At 39.7% G+C, this 15286-nt stretch overlaps 1 protein-coding gene across 1 annotated transcript in view; it reads right to left on the bottom strand.

Annotated features, from left to right (window-relative positions):
• Nucleotides 1–14959, bottom strand: part of CPLANE1 (ciliogenesis and planar polarity effector 1) — an 85258-nt gene extending 70299 nt beyond the window's left edge. The window contains exons 1-14 of the mRNA XM_036020063.1: nt 14734–14959; nt 13431–13566; nt 13195–13314; nt 12012–12244; nt 11162–11268; nt 9844–10000; nt 9318–9421; nt 7989–8171; nt 5996–6245; nt 4123–4278; nt 3212–3960; nt 2414–2622; nt 2127–2207; nt 2–166 (exon numbers count right to left, since the gene is read on the bottom strand). Coding sequence (XP_035875956.1) covers nt 2–166; nt 2127–2207; nt 2414–2622; nt 3212–3960; nt 4123–4278; nt 5996–6245; nt 7989–8171; nt 9318–9421; nt 9844–10000; nt 11162–11268; nt 12012–12244; nt 13195–13314; nt 13431–13566; nt 14734–14814 — 2731 coding nt within the window. The 5' untranslated portion in view covers nt 14815–14959. The remainder of the gene's footprint in view (nt 1; nt 167–2126; nt 2208–2413; nt 2623–3211; nt 3961–4122; nt 4279–5995; nt 6246–7988; nt 8172–9317; nt 9422–9843; nt 10001–11161; nt 11269–12011; nt 12245–13194; nt 13315–13430; nt 13567–14733) is intronic.
• Nucleotides 14960–15286: the final 327 nt, after the last annotated feature.

Raw genomic sequence — 15286 nt, 5'->3', positions numbered from 1 at the left:
CCCGAACTATCTTCATTTTCTCTTACGGGTAGGTGGGACCATGTCAGTACTGCTCTTACTAGCTGATCACACAATCCTTGAGCATCATTTAAGTTATAGCTGTACAGGTGGCAGTACAAGAGAGAAAGGTAATAGCGTGTCTGAAGAAAACAGGTCCTTCTTCCTCCTTAAAGTGGAAAGAATTAAGCGTACATTAAAAACCTGCTGCAAGGTCATGTTCTTGATCTGGGTGCTAGGTAGACACTCGGGGAGTGTTCCGTTTGTGAAAATTCATCAAGCTGTACACTCGCACTACGTGAACCTTTCTGTATCTGTTTCATACTTCAGTATAAGATTCTTTAAAAGTTAGGTGAGCAATACTTTGTCAGTCCACATTTTAAGTCCTGAACAGCCATATTTTCTCTCATTAGGCCCTAGGATGTACCCAAGGAGAGATGAGCTCATCTCAGCACTAAGGTTCACTAACACCTGCCTCAAGTACACATCGCCTGAAACAACGGGGAACACAGTGACCCCCAACTCCCAAGAAACCCCACGAATATCAAACAGATGGCCACAGAGACTCCCCAAAGGAGGGGAGACACTAACCAGTAAGACAGGCATCCTGGCCACACCTGGAGGGCAGTTGGGACTGAGACAGCTGGCTGCCGGTCCCTTACCCACTCTTCCTGAGTAAAACAATTCCAGCTGTATTTGGGGTCTCAGTGCACCCCATCATAACTTCTCGCCAGATGTGACCATGTGAAAATGTGACTATGTTCTGAACCAAGAAATAATACTGTGAACTTTCTAGAAAAGCTTCTTAAAGAGGGAAAACTCAGGTAGAGGGAACACCTGCTCCTGCCTTCCTCCTTTCTGCTGCCGGGAAGGCTGGGGCGATGGCCGAGCTGCAGCACCTGCCGTAGTGTGCGGTACTACCTGCAGGTAGGACGCAGTGCACTGAGGAGGATGGGGCAGAGAAACTCAGTCCTGCTTTCAGCAGAAAGAGAAACAAACTCCCTCCTTGTGCAGCACTGTTACTTTCAGTGCCCAGAACTAGAAGCCACCCTCAGGGACATGGTGGGAACGAAGAGGTCCCCGACGGAGTCGCTGTGAAAACCCTTCCTCAGACTCCTCACTCCTTGGGGGCCACTCTTCTTCGTCCACTTGGACAATCCCCAGACCTGAGAACGGCTCCGTGAGGCTTCTTACAAGTCCGATTGATCAAACCTGTTAACTATCCGTCCACTGTGACTCCAGTGCCCAGCACCTGCCACGGGATGTGACAAAATCGCTCCTTGTTTACATAATCCCTCTTGCAGACCGTGGGCAAAATTAAAACCTAATTTTGCCCTGCAGGTAAAGTTGTTTATTTCACGGATTCCCAGGGCCTAATACAGTACGAGGCACAGGGTGGGCCCCCAACAAAGACTGGCTCAGTAGATGAATGAACGAAACACACGTCAGAAAATGTACTCAAGAACTGGATGAACCTGACCACGCAGCGGATGCAGTCAGGGCCAGCTCCAAGGTCTCCAGCTCAGAGCCTCAGCCACACCCTCGGCCCTGCAGCACAGCAGCTGTCGCCAGGTCCTGGACTCCACACCCCTCTGCACTCAGCAGGAACTCCATGCAGCCCACGCTTAACCCAACGGTGAGACTAGCACACAGGAACCTGTTAGGTTTGAGTTATTTCAGGGTAGACAGCCGGAGCTCCATGTTTCCCTAAGTCTGTAAAAGGTCACAAAATCTTTGACCCAGTGTCTCATTTAGGTATTTGCAGCCCCTCTAAATGAAAAAACAAACAAAAAAACCCCAAACCCACATTATTTTATTTATGATCTAAATCTCATTTCCCCTCTATCAACAATCAATCACATGGTCCATCACTAACCAATAAAAAGGGACAGAAGTTGCCTTATCTGTAGAGAACAAAAACCCCTGGGTTCTACAAATCCAAGACTAAGATTAACTTTAAATAAGTAAATCGGACAGTCAGGTTCCCACAATACATTACTCTATTTGAGCACTAGGAAAACACGGGGCACTCAGAAAGCTTCCATCAGTTTTAAGCTTCAGAGCGTGCTAAACTGCATTCCTACCACTGTTACGGCAAATATTATTTTAAAACAATCCCCCACCCCTACCATTTTCTTGGGCTTCTTGCAGAGCTTCCTTCCACAGCTGGACAGACTTTTCATAGGATCCTAACAGGAAACACTCTTCACCTACAAAGTTTTTAACCAAAAATTAGCTATGGTTAATTACATTACTTTATGAAAGTTTACTTTAAAACTCAGTGGATACAGCTCAGCCAGAAATTTTGGAAAATGAATAACTGTAACCAATCGATAAAATCAAAGCCCAGATTAGCTATATACTGCATTGCTTATTCACGTAGTTAGCTTATTCATGTGTTTATAAAGATACTGACCCTCGATAGACTTGAGCTCCAAGGTCGGGTCCAGGCAGACTCCGGCGGCCTGCAGGGCAGCCTGTATGTGACATAACAAGGACTGGACAGTAGCTGTTTCATGTGCCATCTTTTCGGTTAACTGCCTGTCACCTGTAGGAACTCTGTGACTTAACTGTGTTTGATACCACAGAGTTTTTTTATACAGTGCTCTCCAGAGGACCAGCAATCTGCACACAAAGGTAGACAGTCACCAAAACCACACTTCAGACCAGGGATATCAGAAGCAGCACAGCCTCCTGCTTAGCCTTTGCGGTTGCTGCATTCTTCGCTGATGTCATGGCATACAAGTATACTTGTACACAAACTGATCGGACTTAAATATAACACAAAGTCCACTGATCAAATATACACTTCTTATATGTAATAATATTTTTTAAATTTTCACCAATGCTTTATGTACCTGTGGTCATTTTTCTATAGTACTTACCTAAACCAAAATCTGTCAACAATATCCTAGTTGCCCAAGGCTAATAAAATGTGTGTCGAACAACATTTGACATAAGTCCTAAAATATTTTTAGATTAAATAAAATCTATGGTGCTGAGTGCTAATGGATACAAGGTTTCTTTCGGGAGTGATAAAAATACACTGGAATTAGTGCTAATAGTTTTGCAACCTGGTGACCATACTAAAAATCACTGAATTTATAAACTTTAAAACAGTGACATTTATAGTATGGGAATTACAGCTCAATTTTTTTTTAAAAAGGAAAAAGTCTCTAATGCTGACGGTACCCCGATATGAAAGAAATTATACCTGTGGCCTGGCTGCGGAACAAGAGTTACTGCTTGCGGAGGAGTCTTTAAAGATGAGCACCAAGACCATTTTCCCCGAGAATGACTATCTTCAAGTATTTGGAAAATGGGTACCACCAATGAGTCTTGATTCGATGCTGAAATAACTTCGGGCTGCAGACAACACGTGCCGTTTAAATGATCAGCGACCATCCTGAGCAAGTGGAAACAGGCTAAGAGCCGCTCCAAGGACAGCGGGCCCCACCGCGGCCGAGGCAGCAGCAGCTGCACAGCGCTGGCGGCCAGCTTCAGCACGGGCCCCACCGCCGGTCCGGACCCCACGGCCCAGTGCTGGGCCGATAAGCACTGATGCAGGAGTTGAAAGACACAAAGCACCCATGCATTTTGTCTTGGGCTTTTGCTTAAATAAAGGTCAAGTTTGGGGAAAGGGCATTCTATAAATTGAAGAATGTAGAAAAAATGAGTAATGCAAACTACTGTGTAATTTAACATTAAATGTTTCTCCTTCACATTTTTTGAAATTCCAATAGTCCACGCTGCAAGAAGATTTTTCTGGACAGAATGCAGTTCTGCAATGGTTCTGTCTGACTCCTCGGTGCTGTCCTTTGCATGTATCGTATCAAACATAGACGCAAATTCCAGTCTTCCCTCCTCAGCACTACTAAACAACGGATTGTTTTTCCGGTTCCAAAAAGAGGATAAGTTGTTTGGAAAGTATGTGCTTTCGTTAGTTTCTTCTGCTTCAAAATCCTAAAACATGAATGAAAAAAATTATACTTAATACCTTACAAATATAATCATTTGGTGTTCTCAAATTTCTCTTCCTTTAACAAGGGAAAAACAAAAAATCTTTTCTTGGCATAACATCAATAAGTAACTGTTCAAAGCGAATGAAACACTGCCACTAAGTACCTGCAAGTCTGCTGGTTTTCCATGTAACTCCACTGTTTCTTCTTCCTGCAAGAACCTGGGGACAGCAGGATCAGCCGAACGCTCCACTCCTTGGTGTTCTAAGAGGATCAGCCTCAGGGAATCCAGTGATCTCAAGTTCAGCCCTTTGCCTTTCGGCTACAGAAGGTTTCCAGGAGCAAAATTTTATCAGAGGTTCTATTCCAAGCAATTAAAATTCTATAGACAACTGTATACAACCCAAGAAAAATTTTTTTTAAGATTTTATGTATTCATCAAAATTAAAAGCTTCTGCACAGCTAAAGAAAACAGTATCAAAATTAAAAGAGAACCAACTGTATGAGAAAACATATTTGCCAATGATACCTCAGACAAGGGTTTAATCTCCAAAATATATAAAGAACTTACAAGACTGCACTCTAAGAAGACAAGGAACCCAATTAAAAAGTGGGCAAAGGACTTGAACAGACACTGCTCCAAGGAGGACATAGAGAAAATCCAAAGACACATGAAGCGATGCTCAATATCGCTAGCCATCAGAGAGATGCAAATTAAAACCACAATGAGATACTACTTCACACCAGTCAGAATGGCCATCATAAACAAAGCAACAAACAACAAGTGTTGGAGAGGATGTGGAGAAAGGGGGTCCCTAGTGCACTGCTGGTGGGACTGCAGACTGGTACAACCACTATGGAAAGCAGTATGGAACTTCCTCAGGAAACTAAAAATGGATCTGCCTTTTGACCCAGCAATTCCACTGCTGGGACTCTATCCTAAGAATAATAAAACACCAATTCAAAAGAACCTATGTACCCCAATGCTCATAGCAGCACAATTTACAATAGCCAAGTGTTAGAAGCAACCTAGGTGCCCATCAGTAAATGAATGGATCAAAAAACTATGGTACATTTACACAATGGAATTCTATGCAGCAGAAAGAACGAAGGAGCTCCTACCCTTTGCCACAGCATGGATGGAGCTGGAAAGCATTATGCTAAGTGAAACAAGCCAGTCAGTGAAAGACAAATACCATATGATCTCACCTTTAACAGGAACCTAAATAACAAAACAAAGAAACAAGCAAAATATAACCAAAGTCACTGAAATAGAGGACAGGCTGACAGTGACCGGAGGGGAGAGAAGAGAGAATTTAAGGGGACAGTGGGAAGGGTTTACAGGAACAAATTTAAAGGACACATGGTCATAAGCTAAGGAGAGGGTGGTAATGGGAGGGAAGTGGGGAGGGTGAGAGGGGGGACTGGATTGGGAGTAAAAAGGAGAAAACTGTATATGAACAATGATTAAAATTTAAAAATATATAAAAAAACAGCAAAAATACATACATACATAAAGTAAAAAAAAAAAGATTTTATGTATTTATTTTTAGACAGAGGGGAAGGGAGGGAAAAAGAGAGAGAAACATTAATGTGTAAGAGACACATCATAGGTTGCCTGTCACAGGCCCCCAACCGGGGACTTGGCCCACAACCCAGGCACGTGCCTTGACTGGGAATCAAACTGGTGACCTTTCTTGGTCCCCAGCCTGGCTCTCAGTCCACTGAACCACAGCATCCAGAGAAGTATAGTTTTAAATTTGAGAAAAATAAGTCAATCTTGCCCTGGCTGATGTAGCTTAGTGGATTGAGCTCTGGATTGTGAGGCAAAGAGTCACCAGTTCGATTCCCAGGCAGGGCACATGCCTGGATTGTGGGCCAGGTCCCCAGTGAGAACCACATGAAAAGCAACCACAGATTGATGTTTCTCTCCCTGCCCCTCTCTCTAAAAGAAATAAATAAAATATTAAAAAAAAAAGAGTAGACACATTTTTAAAAAATAAGCCAGTCTTTACTAGTGATATCTAAAGTCTCTGTACCTTAGACAACTTCACACTTTGGTATGTCTTCTCCAGCCTCTGGGTGGAATCCAGCAGCAGGGACCTCACGAGCACCGACGGAGACAGGTTACCCAGGAAGCGCAGCGCCGTGACCATGTACCCGTCGGAAACGAGGAGGTAGGGCAGCCGCGAGTGTGCCTTCACGGAGAACCGCTGTCGCATGGGGTCGCCTTCCGAAGCCGACGAATCCACAGAACCTTCTGAATCTTTAAAGATAAACTGCTGCGGTCTAGCAAACGAACATGGAAATTCAAGAATTAGAGAGAAATCTTAGAGAAAACAATGGTATTACTCCAAAGAAAAAGCAAAACAACTATTCAGAGTTACAGAATGATGAACACGCAAGCAAATGAAGCACAAAAATATTACATGTGTAATATCTATAAGGAAAACTTAAGTGATATGTAACATACAGCTTTATGTGTTTTTTAAATTTTCCCTAAATTGTACTATTTAATTTCTAGTTTTATACAAACTATTTCAGAAAAGAATCAATATAATTCATTTTTACCATTAAAGAGAGTTAAATATTTAACTTTTCTCTTTACCATACATTGAAATATACTTGTAAGAATATAATTATGAGCTATGCGTGTGTTATGGAGGAGAAAGGGAAAAACTGAGAAGAACAACTGGAGATGATAGGGCTGAGTAAAATTTTATCAGTTTAAGATTGATCTGACTGAATTTCCACATAAACGTACTTATTGTTATGGTGGTGTGCTTGGTTCTGATTATTCACTATTGCTGCTTATGAACTTTGGGGCTTTATAAATATAAAAAGAACAATCAAAATATATTATGATTTAGGGGGTTAGGGAAGTATTCAAATGTAGATTTTATTGGCTAAATGGTCAACAGAAAACTGGCTGATTATAAAGTGTACACTACACCACAAATCTACAGAACCGTTAAAAATGACTTCATGAGAAGATATATAGGATATACTGTTAAACCAAAAAAGCAAAATAGAAAACAGCATATATCATTTATTTTGTTTTAAATAGAAAGTTATATAATTTTTCATTTGGGGATAACACTAAAATGTTAATTATCTTAGTTTTGTAACATTTGATTTTTAAGGTTTTTTAAAAATAATGAATATTATTTTTGTAATAAAAATACATTTTGAAGTCCCCAAATATTAATTTTAAGGAAGAATGTGAGAAAAGTCAATTATGAATCAGACCATAAGAATTAAGGAAAAATACTCTCACTAAAGGAAATGACAAATCTTTCCACTAGAATTTTCTATTGCTAAAAATTAAGTGTCAACTTTTGCTAAATATTAATCAAGGGCATACACCTCTTCTGTAAAGCAAGGGGGATAAATCAATTTTCAAAGGCCTTTGCAATTTTTTTGTCATCATCCTTTATTTCTTCAACCAATTATTATTTTCTTCATTTCACAGGAAAAGAAAGAGGCTCAAAGAACAACTTACCCAAAGCCACACAACAAATAAGTAGAAGAACCATGATTTGAATTTTGATCTAACTTCAAAGCCAATTGCTACCCCATCTCACAATTAAAAATTTAAATTTGGCTAACTTCTAAAGTCTTCTATCCATTTCCCCAAAGTTTTTCCATTTGGGAAAAAAGTAGATGAACCCATGTGCCAAGTTATATGGAGTTACTAATTTATTTAAGTACTCTCATTTTAAAATAAAGGACAAAGGACATACTTTTATTAACTCTTATATCAAAGAAAATAAAATTTTAGTGCTATTATAGAGTATTTAAATAACTTATACTTACATAGTCACAATGTCAAAGTTTCACCAGGATTAAGCCACAAAAAGAAATGAAAAAAACTATAAATAAACAGATATTGTCATGACAGACTCAAAGAAAAAACATGACAATTTGAAAGATGAAACTATAAACACACACACACACACACACACACACGGTAAAGTAATGCCAAAAGAGAAAAACTCCTACAAACAAATTAAAACAATTCCAGTGTCTCACCTATATGTTATGAGTGGGTGAAGAGGAATGAACTCTGCTGGCCCGAACTCTATAGAGCACCCGGAAGTGATGAGTGTCAGCAATTCCCCTTGGCAAGTCAGTAAAAGCAGGGAGCCGCGCTTCAACACGCAGGCCAGAAGAAGGCTATCCGGCGTCCAGCTGACATCGCCCACCCAGTAGGACCTAGAGAAAGCAAGACAGTATGTTTAGAAAGGATTCTACACAGTGTCTCCAACAATTTATAATGGCCAAGCAGGGGTGAAACCCTCAAAAAATAAGGGCAAAGGAATGGATGGCAGGCAACTGTCACATACATTTTGTGTATTTCTTTTCCCAGGGAAAAGGAGCAAACTCATAAACACTTACTCCCTACAATGTAGCAATCACAAATTTAGGCTCACAAGCAACTCATAAAATCAAAACATTCTCTAGAAGTGTTAAGCTCCTGAATCGCTCACATGTTAATTAGTATGGTTTTTAATCCTCCTGGGGGCCACCATGAAGACCCACTGACAGACGGGGAGGTCTGCACCGGGCTGGGGTCTCCGCAGCCTGCTAGAGCCCCACTCCACCGCAGACCCCCTCTTCACAGCGCCACCACCCCTGCTCCCTAGCCGTCTGGTGACCTGACCTTCATGGTTCATGGAGACACAAAGCAGCTCCCCCTTCTGTGAATGAGGGCTGCCCTGAGTCAAACAGACTGCTGGACTGAAACCAGTAACACTTTCAGAAAGAACTTTTGGGGAGGGAAAGAACAGACAAGGCTGGGTCGACCTAAAAACTTTGAAAATTCAGAGAATAGCAGGGAAAAGTGTTCAAAAAGGGAAATCAGGAGATCCGAGAGGAAATCCTCCTAATCTATGATTCCCCATAGGTCCTGGCGGTAGCTCTAGGGCCATCCAGCCACCACTGGTGCTGCTGTTGACCCGTGTGCAGAGAACACGAGCTTTGTTTAAAAGGCCCTAAGCACTTCGGCCTCTGAGTGCATAATGGCTTCCCAACCACGGTTTTCCATTTCAGCTTCTCCAATTAAGCCCAATATTTTGCTACCACTCGTGATTCTACTCCTCCTTGGGCAATGTAGAAAGAAATTAAAAAGGAAAAAAGAATATGTTCATGTATCTTCTACCCAACCAGACCCTTCCCTGAAGTACTCAAGGGTTTCCTTATATAAAGGAATTTTTACAATCTATCAAGCATAAATGCTGAAAATAAGTTATCTATCTAAACACCTATATGGATACCAATTGAATCATCAGAGACCTAATCTTATCAAACTCTTGGAAAAGAAAAGAAAAACACTATTTGGAAATACAAAAACGTTCTTACCTGACAAGTGTAGCTGGAACCACAGGATTCTTATTGCTACACCCTTTAAGGCTGCCACAGAGAGTAACAAAATTCAGTGTGTTTATAAATAATACCTGAGTTGCCTAGAAAAAAAATGACAACAAAACCACTAAAATTATTTTACTTTAATCATCACTTATAATTCTGGAGACCTAGAGATCTATTGTTATATCAGTAAAATATCTAGGGGTCTTTCCCAAATGGCAAAAAAAAATACTGACCACTTATATAACTCTTCTCTCTTTAATTCTGTATTTTAAGAACATCAATTACCATATTGCCTTTCTTTCTTCCTTTTCTGGTAATCTCTTTTCGCTTCTGAACGCCAAGTTTTAAAAACTATGGCAGCTAATTTAAATAATCTTACCAACTCGCAATGGTAAGTTGGATCAGAAAACATCAATTCAAAGAACATAAGGAACTATCTCCCAGGGAAATAAACATCTCAGCACTGGACCAAACTCTCTCTACAGGTTACCGTCGAGACAGACTACACGTCACTGACCTTCGGGTCCTTCTGATTGAGAGTCACTGCCAGGGTAAGGCCATCTCTGGAAAAGGCAGAAATCAGAGCTCCCCTTGATTTTACTGGTTCACACGGAGGAATCAGACTACCCAGAAGGCAATCTTGCTGTGCCCAGTGAACACGGTATGGTAAGGATCTGAGAAGGTAATGAAATAACTGAGAATGGGAAGTATAGTAACGTTTAAATTAAAACACAGTTCATTACTAAAAAGTAGAGTCCAACCAAATTCCTGCATGTGCACATACGTTAGGGGGCCTCTGAGCGACCGACCGTTCAGAAGCTTCACCCAGGTAACCAAAGGGCGGTCACCAGTTAAACTTGGTCAGTGTCAGAGTGTTGTTAGTAATAGCAAGTTCATAGCCAACCCCAGCACATCCGCTTCCACTACGGTTTAGACATATGTATTTCTACCTTACTGCTAATATTGTTAAAGGGATTAAATAAGTAAAGAAGAGGGGGTGTTTCAGGATAGTGTTCCATACTTGATGTGAAAACAGGTACATACACGCATATTCATTATAGTCCACTTTTCATTCATTTTACTATATATAAATTACATTTTAATAAGGAATTTTTAGCATAATAAAATAAATACAAAAACAACCAAAAGACACACTATTTTAGTAAATTTTATTTAAACATTATGTTTTTAATGCATTGTTTCTATTTTATTGGGCTTTTTAGAATAAAACTATTTTTAAGTAAAAAATTCTAAAGCATTTAAATTTGATACAATAGTAAATGCAAGTAAGTTATGGGCCTCTTAAAATTCTATTGAATTACTTTCCAAAATAGACTTTTTTAGTCTTAAAATAAGTAAACCATAGTCTGCCTTAACTTTTACATGGTCTCGCTTCCAAGAAGGGAAACAAAAGAAAAAAAAAATAAAACTAAAAATATAAAAACCTTCTAGATAATGAATTTAAAAATGAAAACTAAAGAAATAAAGCAGCCCTGGCTGGCGTAGCTCAGTGGATTGAGCACAGGCTGGGAACCAAAGTGTCCCAGGTTCGATTCCCAGTCAGGGTACATGCCTGGGTTGCAGGCCATGACCTTCAGCAACCGCACATTGATGTTTCTCTCTCTCCCTCTCTCTCCCCCCCTCCCTTTCCTCCTTAAAAATAAATAAATAAAATCTTAAAAAAAAAAAAAGAAAGCAATACTTTTAAGAAGAGAGGATTTGCAAAGTCTCGAAGTTGGAAGTCATAGTTCATTGACTAATCTTATTAGGTATTTATAAGCCAAAGGATAATAATGTTTTAAAAGGGATAGAAAATAAGGAAACATTTACCTCACCTTATAGGTATAAGTACATTCTCATGCCACCGCACTGCTAGAAATGTCACCTTCAGGCAGTCCCCAGAATAAAAAGTAAATGAACACAAGCAGCAGTCTCCAAATAACTGTAGATAAATTTAATATACTTTAATATAGAATTAATCTGAAAATAAATCAAGATATATAAAACATATATATTTCTCCTCATAAATAAATGAAATAAATCTAGATCCTGCTTATATTTTTATTCTTAACATTAAGTTAAAGACTTAACTAATTTATTTCTGAGCCAGGGGCATACCTCAAATGGGAAATCAAGGTGCAGTTTATTCTCTTAAGAAAACACTGCCATTAACTGGGGCTATAACTACAAAGATTCTTACGTAGTAATTTTCCTCTTCATTTCTAGTTACATATTATTTAATTAGGGCACTACCCTTGGAGGTGGGGGGAGATAGAGGAAAACAATAAAACCTCAAAATGCAACTTCTAACAATAGTGGATTGAGTAATAGAATGTTCATCCATGCACACTAAGAGCACCATGCCACTACATAAAATGTTTTTTAAGTTCATGAATGAATTATTTCCTGGGAATTAAACAGCTCACTTAGGTAGTTATATTTTAAAACTAGGGAAAATTAGAAGCAGGGAAAGAGGAAGCTCTAATTTCAAACCATTTCTAATAAACATTTCTTAAAATGTGACCAAGAAATCTAAAAATGTATTTTCCATAGTGATCTCAGAGACTGCGACAGCTGATGACCAGGGTCTGCGGCCCCGCCCGTGGCCCAGGCTGCTCAATGGCTTCTCAGACAGCGTCCGTCCTCAGAGCCCGACACCTCGACACGGTCTGATCCGGACTTTACCTCATTTCTTACAAAAACAGCATGTACTGCAGCTTCTTTATCTTCGGTGGAAGGCAAACGCACTGCTTCTTCGGGCAGGATCTGGGACCACCGGCCCATCAGTGAAGAGCTTTTGGAAGATAAGATATTCTTGAATTCCAAATATTCCCAAAGAAACACGCATCCAGAAGGAGTTATAATCAGAACTCTTTTCCCATCTCCAGATACATACAGATACAGTCTCAAAGAGCTTGCTGAAAATAAAACAGAACAGTAATTAAACTTGAAGTCTGAATTCCCTCCATAGAGTACATAATCAATCTACTCTGAAACCTCAATGATATCACCATTAAGGATGTACAAATAAGGCAGTAGTAATAAATTAAATAATAAATGTACAAAACAGTAACATTTATCACATATTTATGTGGTATTAGTCACCCATTGTTATCAGCTATGTCAGGCATATCAGACTCCAAGATGAATCTGTTAGGTTGGTCAAAAAGTCCATTTCGCTTTTCCATAAAATAAGACACATTTTTTCATTCTCACCAGTAGTAACTTTATTGAGTTGGATATTTGAGCATGTCGGCTATCTCCCGCTATTGGCTTCTAGTGGGTAGAGGCCAGGGGTGCTGCTGCACATCTTCCAATGTATCAGACAGCCTCACAGCAAAGAATTATTTGGCCAAAATGTCAAAAGTACCAAGAAACTTTGCAAACCACTTTTGACATGTTTGATCATCACAGCGCCTTCTCCATCCACTACACAAATCTTTTTTTGTGTTTCAGTTGCATTTTCCCTTTCTTAAAATAATAAAACATAATATGCCAAAAGAAGATCTTCATCCATCTTCAATATTAAATTGGCTACACAAAAATTCACCAGTTTTGATAAGTATTTTTTAAATGCACACTATGACAGCTGTCACAACACAATCTAACAAAATTGTTTTGAACGAAGTTAAAGATAACTAAGCACTACTAGAGCCACCATACAAAAAAAACTAAATAAACTTTTTGGCCAACCTAGTAAGTACTACCATGAATAAACACCACCAAAAAAATATATACATATAACATATATATGAGTATACGTATACACACACAGATTTTTAAAATAGTAATAGAAAAATGTTTCACCTTCTTTTCCTGTTTATCGAGTTAAACCAATTTAAACCAATTTAAACCAATAAATCCTCACCTATCGCAGCTTGAATCATTTCCTTGGGCTTTTCAGTTGCTTGCACGGTTTTCAAACAATCGTGATCCTTGTTCCAAAGGAAAAGCTCCCCTGTGGTAAGCAGCCCAGCCAGCCACGCATCTGTTTCCAGAAGGAAAATGTGATACTTACAAGCGAATGCTTTCCCAAATTGTTGCCCCAAATTATTAAAAGAATTCAGTTAAGCTATCCTTTGGAAAACATCAGTACTACTCCACCATTACTGGACGTTGTCAGGACAACAACATCCTTCAGGAAAGGCTGCAGATGAGGGATTTTCTTCTTTGTCCTCCCTGAGAGCAGGTTAATTTCATTTATGAGTTTGTCATCCAGAAGAAAAACAGCTTCATTTTCCTAAGAGAATAAATATGTGAGAGAATAAGGAGGTGCCACAAGTTAATTCAAACTCTTCTCCATAATATCCTAAAGAGGAAAACAAGGTGACATTTTAACAAGATTACACATTTGTACCACAAACCATAAACTGAACAATAAGATTGACTAGGTATCCTAAAGATTTTTTCAGTCTCTCTTAAAATACCTCATTAAAATTACTTTGTAAAATGAACTAATGATTGCAATTTAGATTTCTCTGAATTTTAAAGTTACAGGAGTGTCTTCTAACTCTGCTAAGCCAAAACCGGGCCATCGATTTGAACAGTAGTGTGTGCAAGTTTTTAAATCATTTATTTAAAATAGATACGGCTTCTGCACTCCCCAGCTCTGATCACTCTTTATTACCTAGAAAAAGTATGCTGGTTTGAATTAACTTTGTCCTCACGTGTTCTAGGGCAGTGGTTTGCAAAGTCCTGCCTGACCAGCCACGTCAGCAGCAACACCTGAGGCCCAGTCAGAAATGCATATTCTTCCACCCCAGGCCGACTGAGTCAGAGACTCTGGGACAGGGCCCAGCACTGTGTTAACAAGATCACCACATGATTCTGACCATCGTCAAGTTCATGAGACACGGTTCTAGAACAGGTAAATGAATGGTATAATTTCTCACAGGCAGTGACACCACACCAAATTTCTTAATTGTAATAATTATAATAGAGTCTTAGAGGCTTTTACAGGTTTGCCCACCTTCCCTGAGATGGGGAACCTATTCCATACATTGTGAATAGCATTCCCAGACTGCTTGCGTATTGTCACCCATCTTTTTTCTGGGTCTAAGGGGCGCTTTATCGCAGTCACGAAAACCGCAATGGAGGGAACACCCACTGATTGTTCCAGTAGGAAAAGGTTCAGCAGATTAAATATTCCCTGTTGACAAATGCCATCTCCACCATCTTAAACATAATGTGAAAAAAAATTGCAAGTAAAACATTTCTTCTAAATAGACTAACTTTCTGGGAAAGCTAATTTACTGTAATAAAAACAAAACCCTGTTCAGTGGGCAAGTGATCCTTCTAAAGATGGATTTTATTGTTTAAATGCCATTGGACATTCTTCAATCTCAGAGGCAAAACACCCGTTTAACACACAGTACAACTAGTATCGTATGAACAAAGAAACACCGACCTGTCCCAGCCAGGAGACTCGCGGCCAGGGTCTCTTCTGCTTGATGCTCGTGGATGTCAAAACTTCTAATCTTATCTCCATGCTTGTTAGGATGCCAGTGACCAGTCAAGTAAAAACAAAACAGTCACAAGGTGCTACAAAAAGCAGAGGTAATGATAATAATAAAGATAGCCCATAATATTCACTGAGGATCTTAATTTAGGATTTACACAAAGATTGCGTGTTTTACTTCTTTAACAGCCTGATTCTCTTTTTCAGGGAAGATACTGACAATACACTCAGCATCGCATCTTACGTCTTCAACGGTCTGGCAGATGCATCAGCTTTTTTGACAGGTTTTATTTCTCACACTATGAAGGTAAACGGGAACCAGGAAAAGATCCGGACAATGCAGTTTCTGCATGATTTGTCTTCTTCAGAGTGGCAGGCTGTATTTTCCAACGACGGCCACAAAAGTATCTCCCACCTCACATGCTTCTCTCACACTGTGACCCTGGCACTTCTCTCATAGGTCACTTCTTGGGTCTACGCTTTATCCCTTGGAACAGGATGG

Source organism: Phyllostomus discolor, chromosome 3 (assembly GCF_004126475.2).
Source record: "Phyllostomus discolor isolate MPI-MPIP mPhyDis1 chromosome 3, mPhyDis1.pri.v3, whole genome shotgun sequence".
Classification (NCBI taxonomy): Eukaryota; Metazoa; Chordata; class Mammalia; order Chiroptera; family Phyllostomidae; genus Phyllostomus; species Phyllostomus discolor.
The sequence above is the reverse complement of the archived record's forward strand: the minus strand, read 5'-3'. Positions and strand labels throughout refer to the sequence as shown.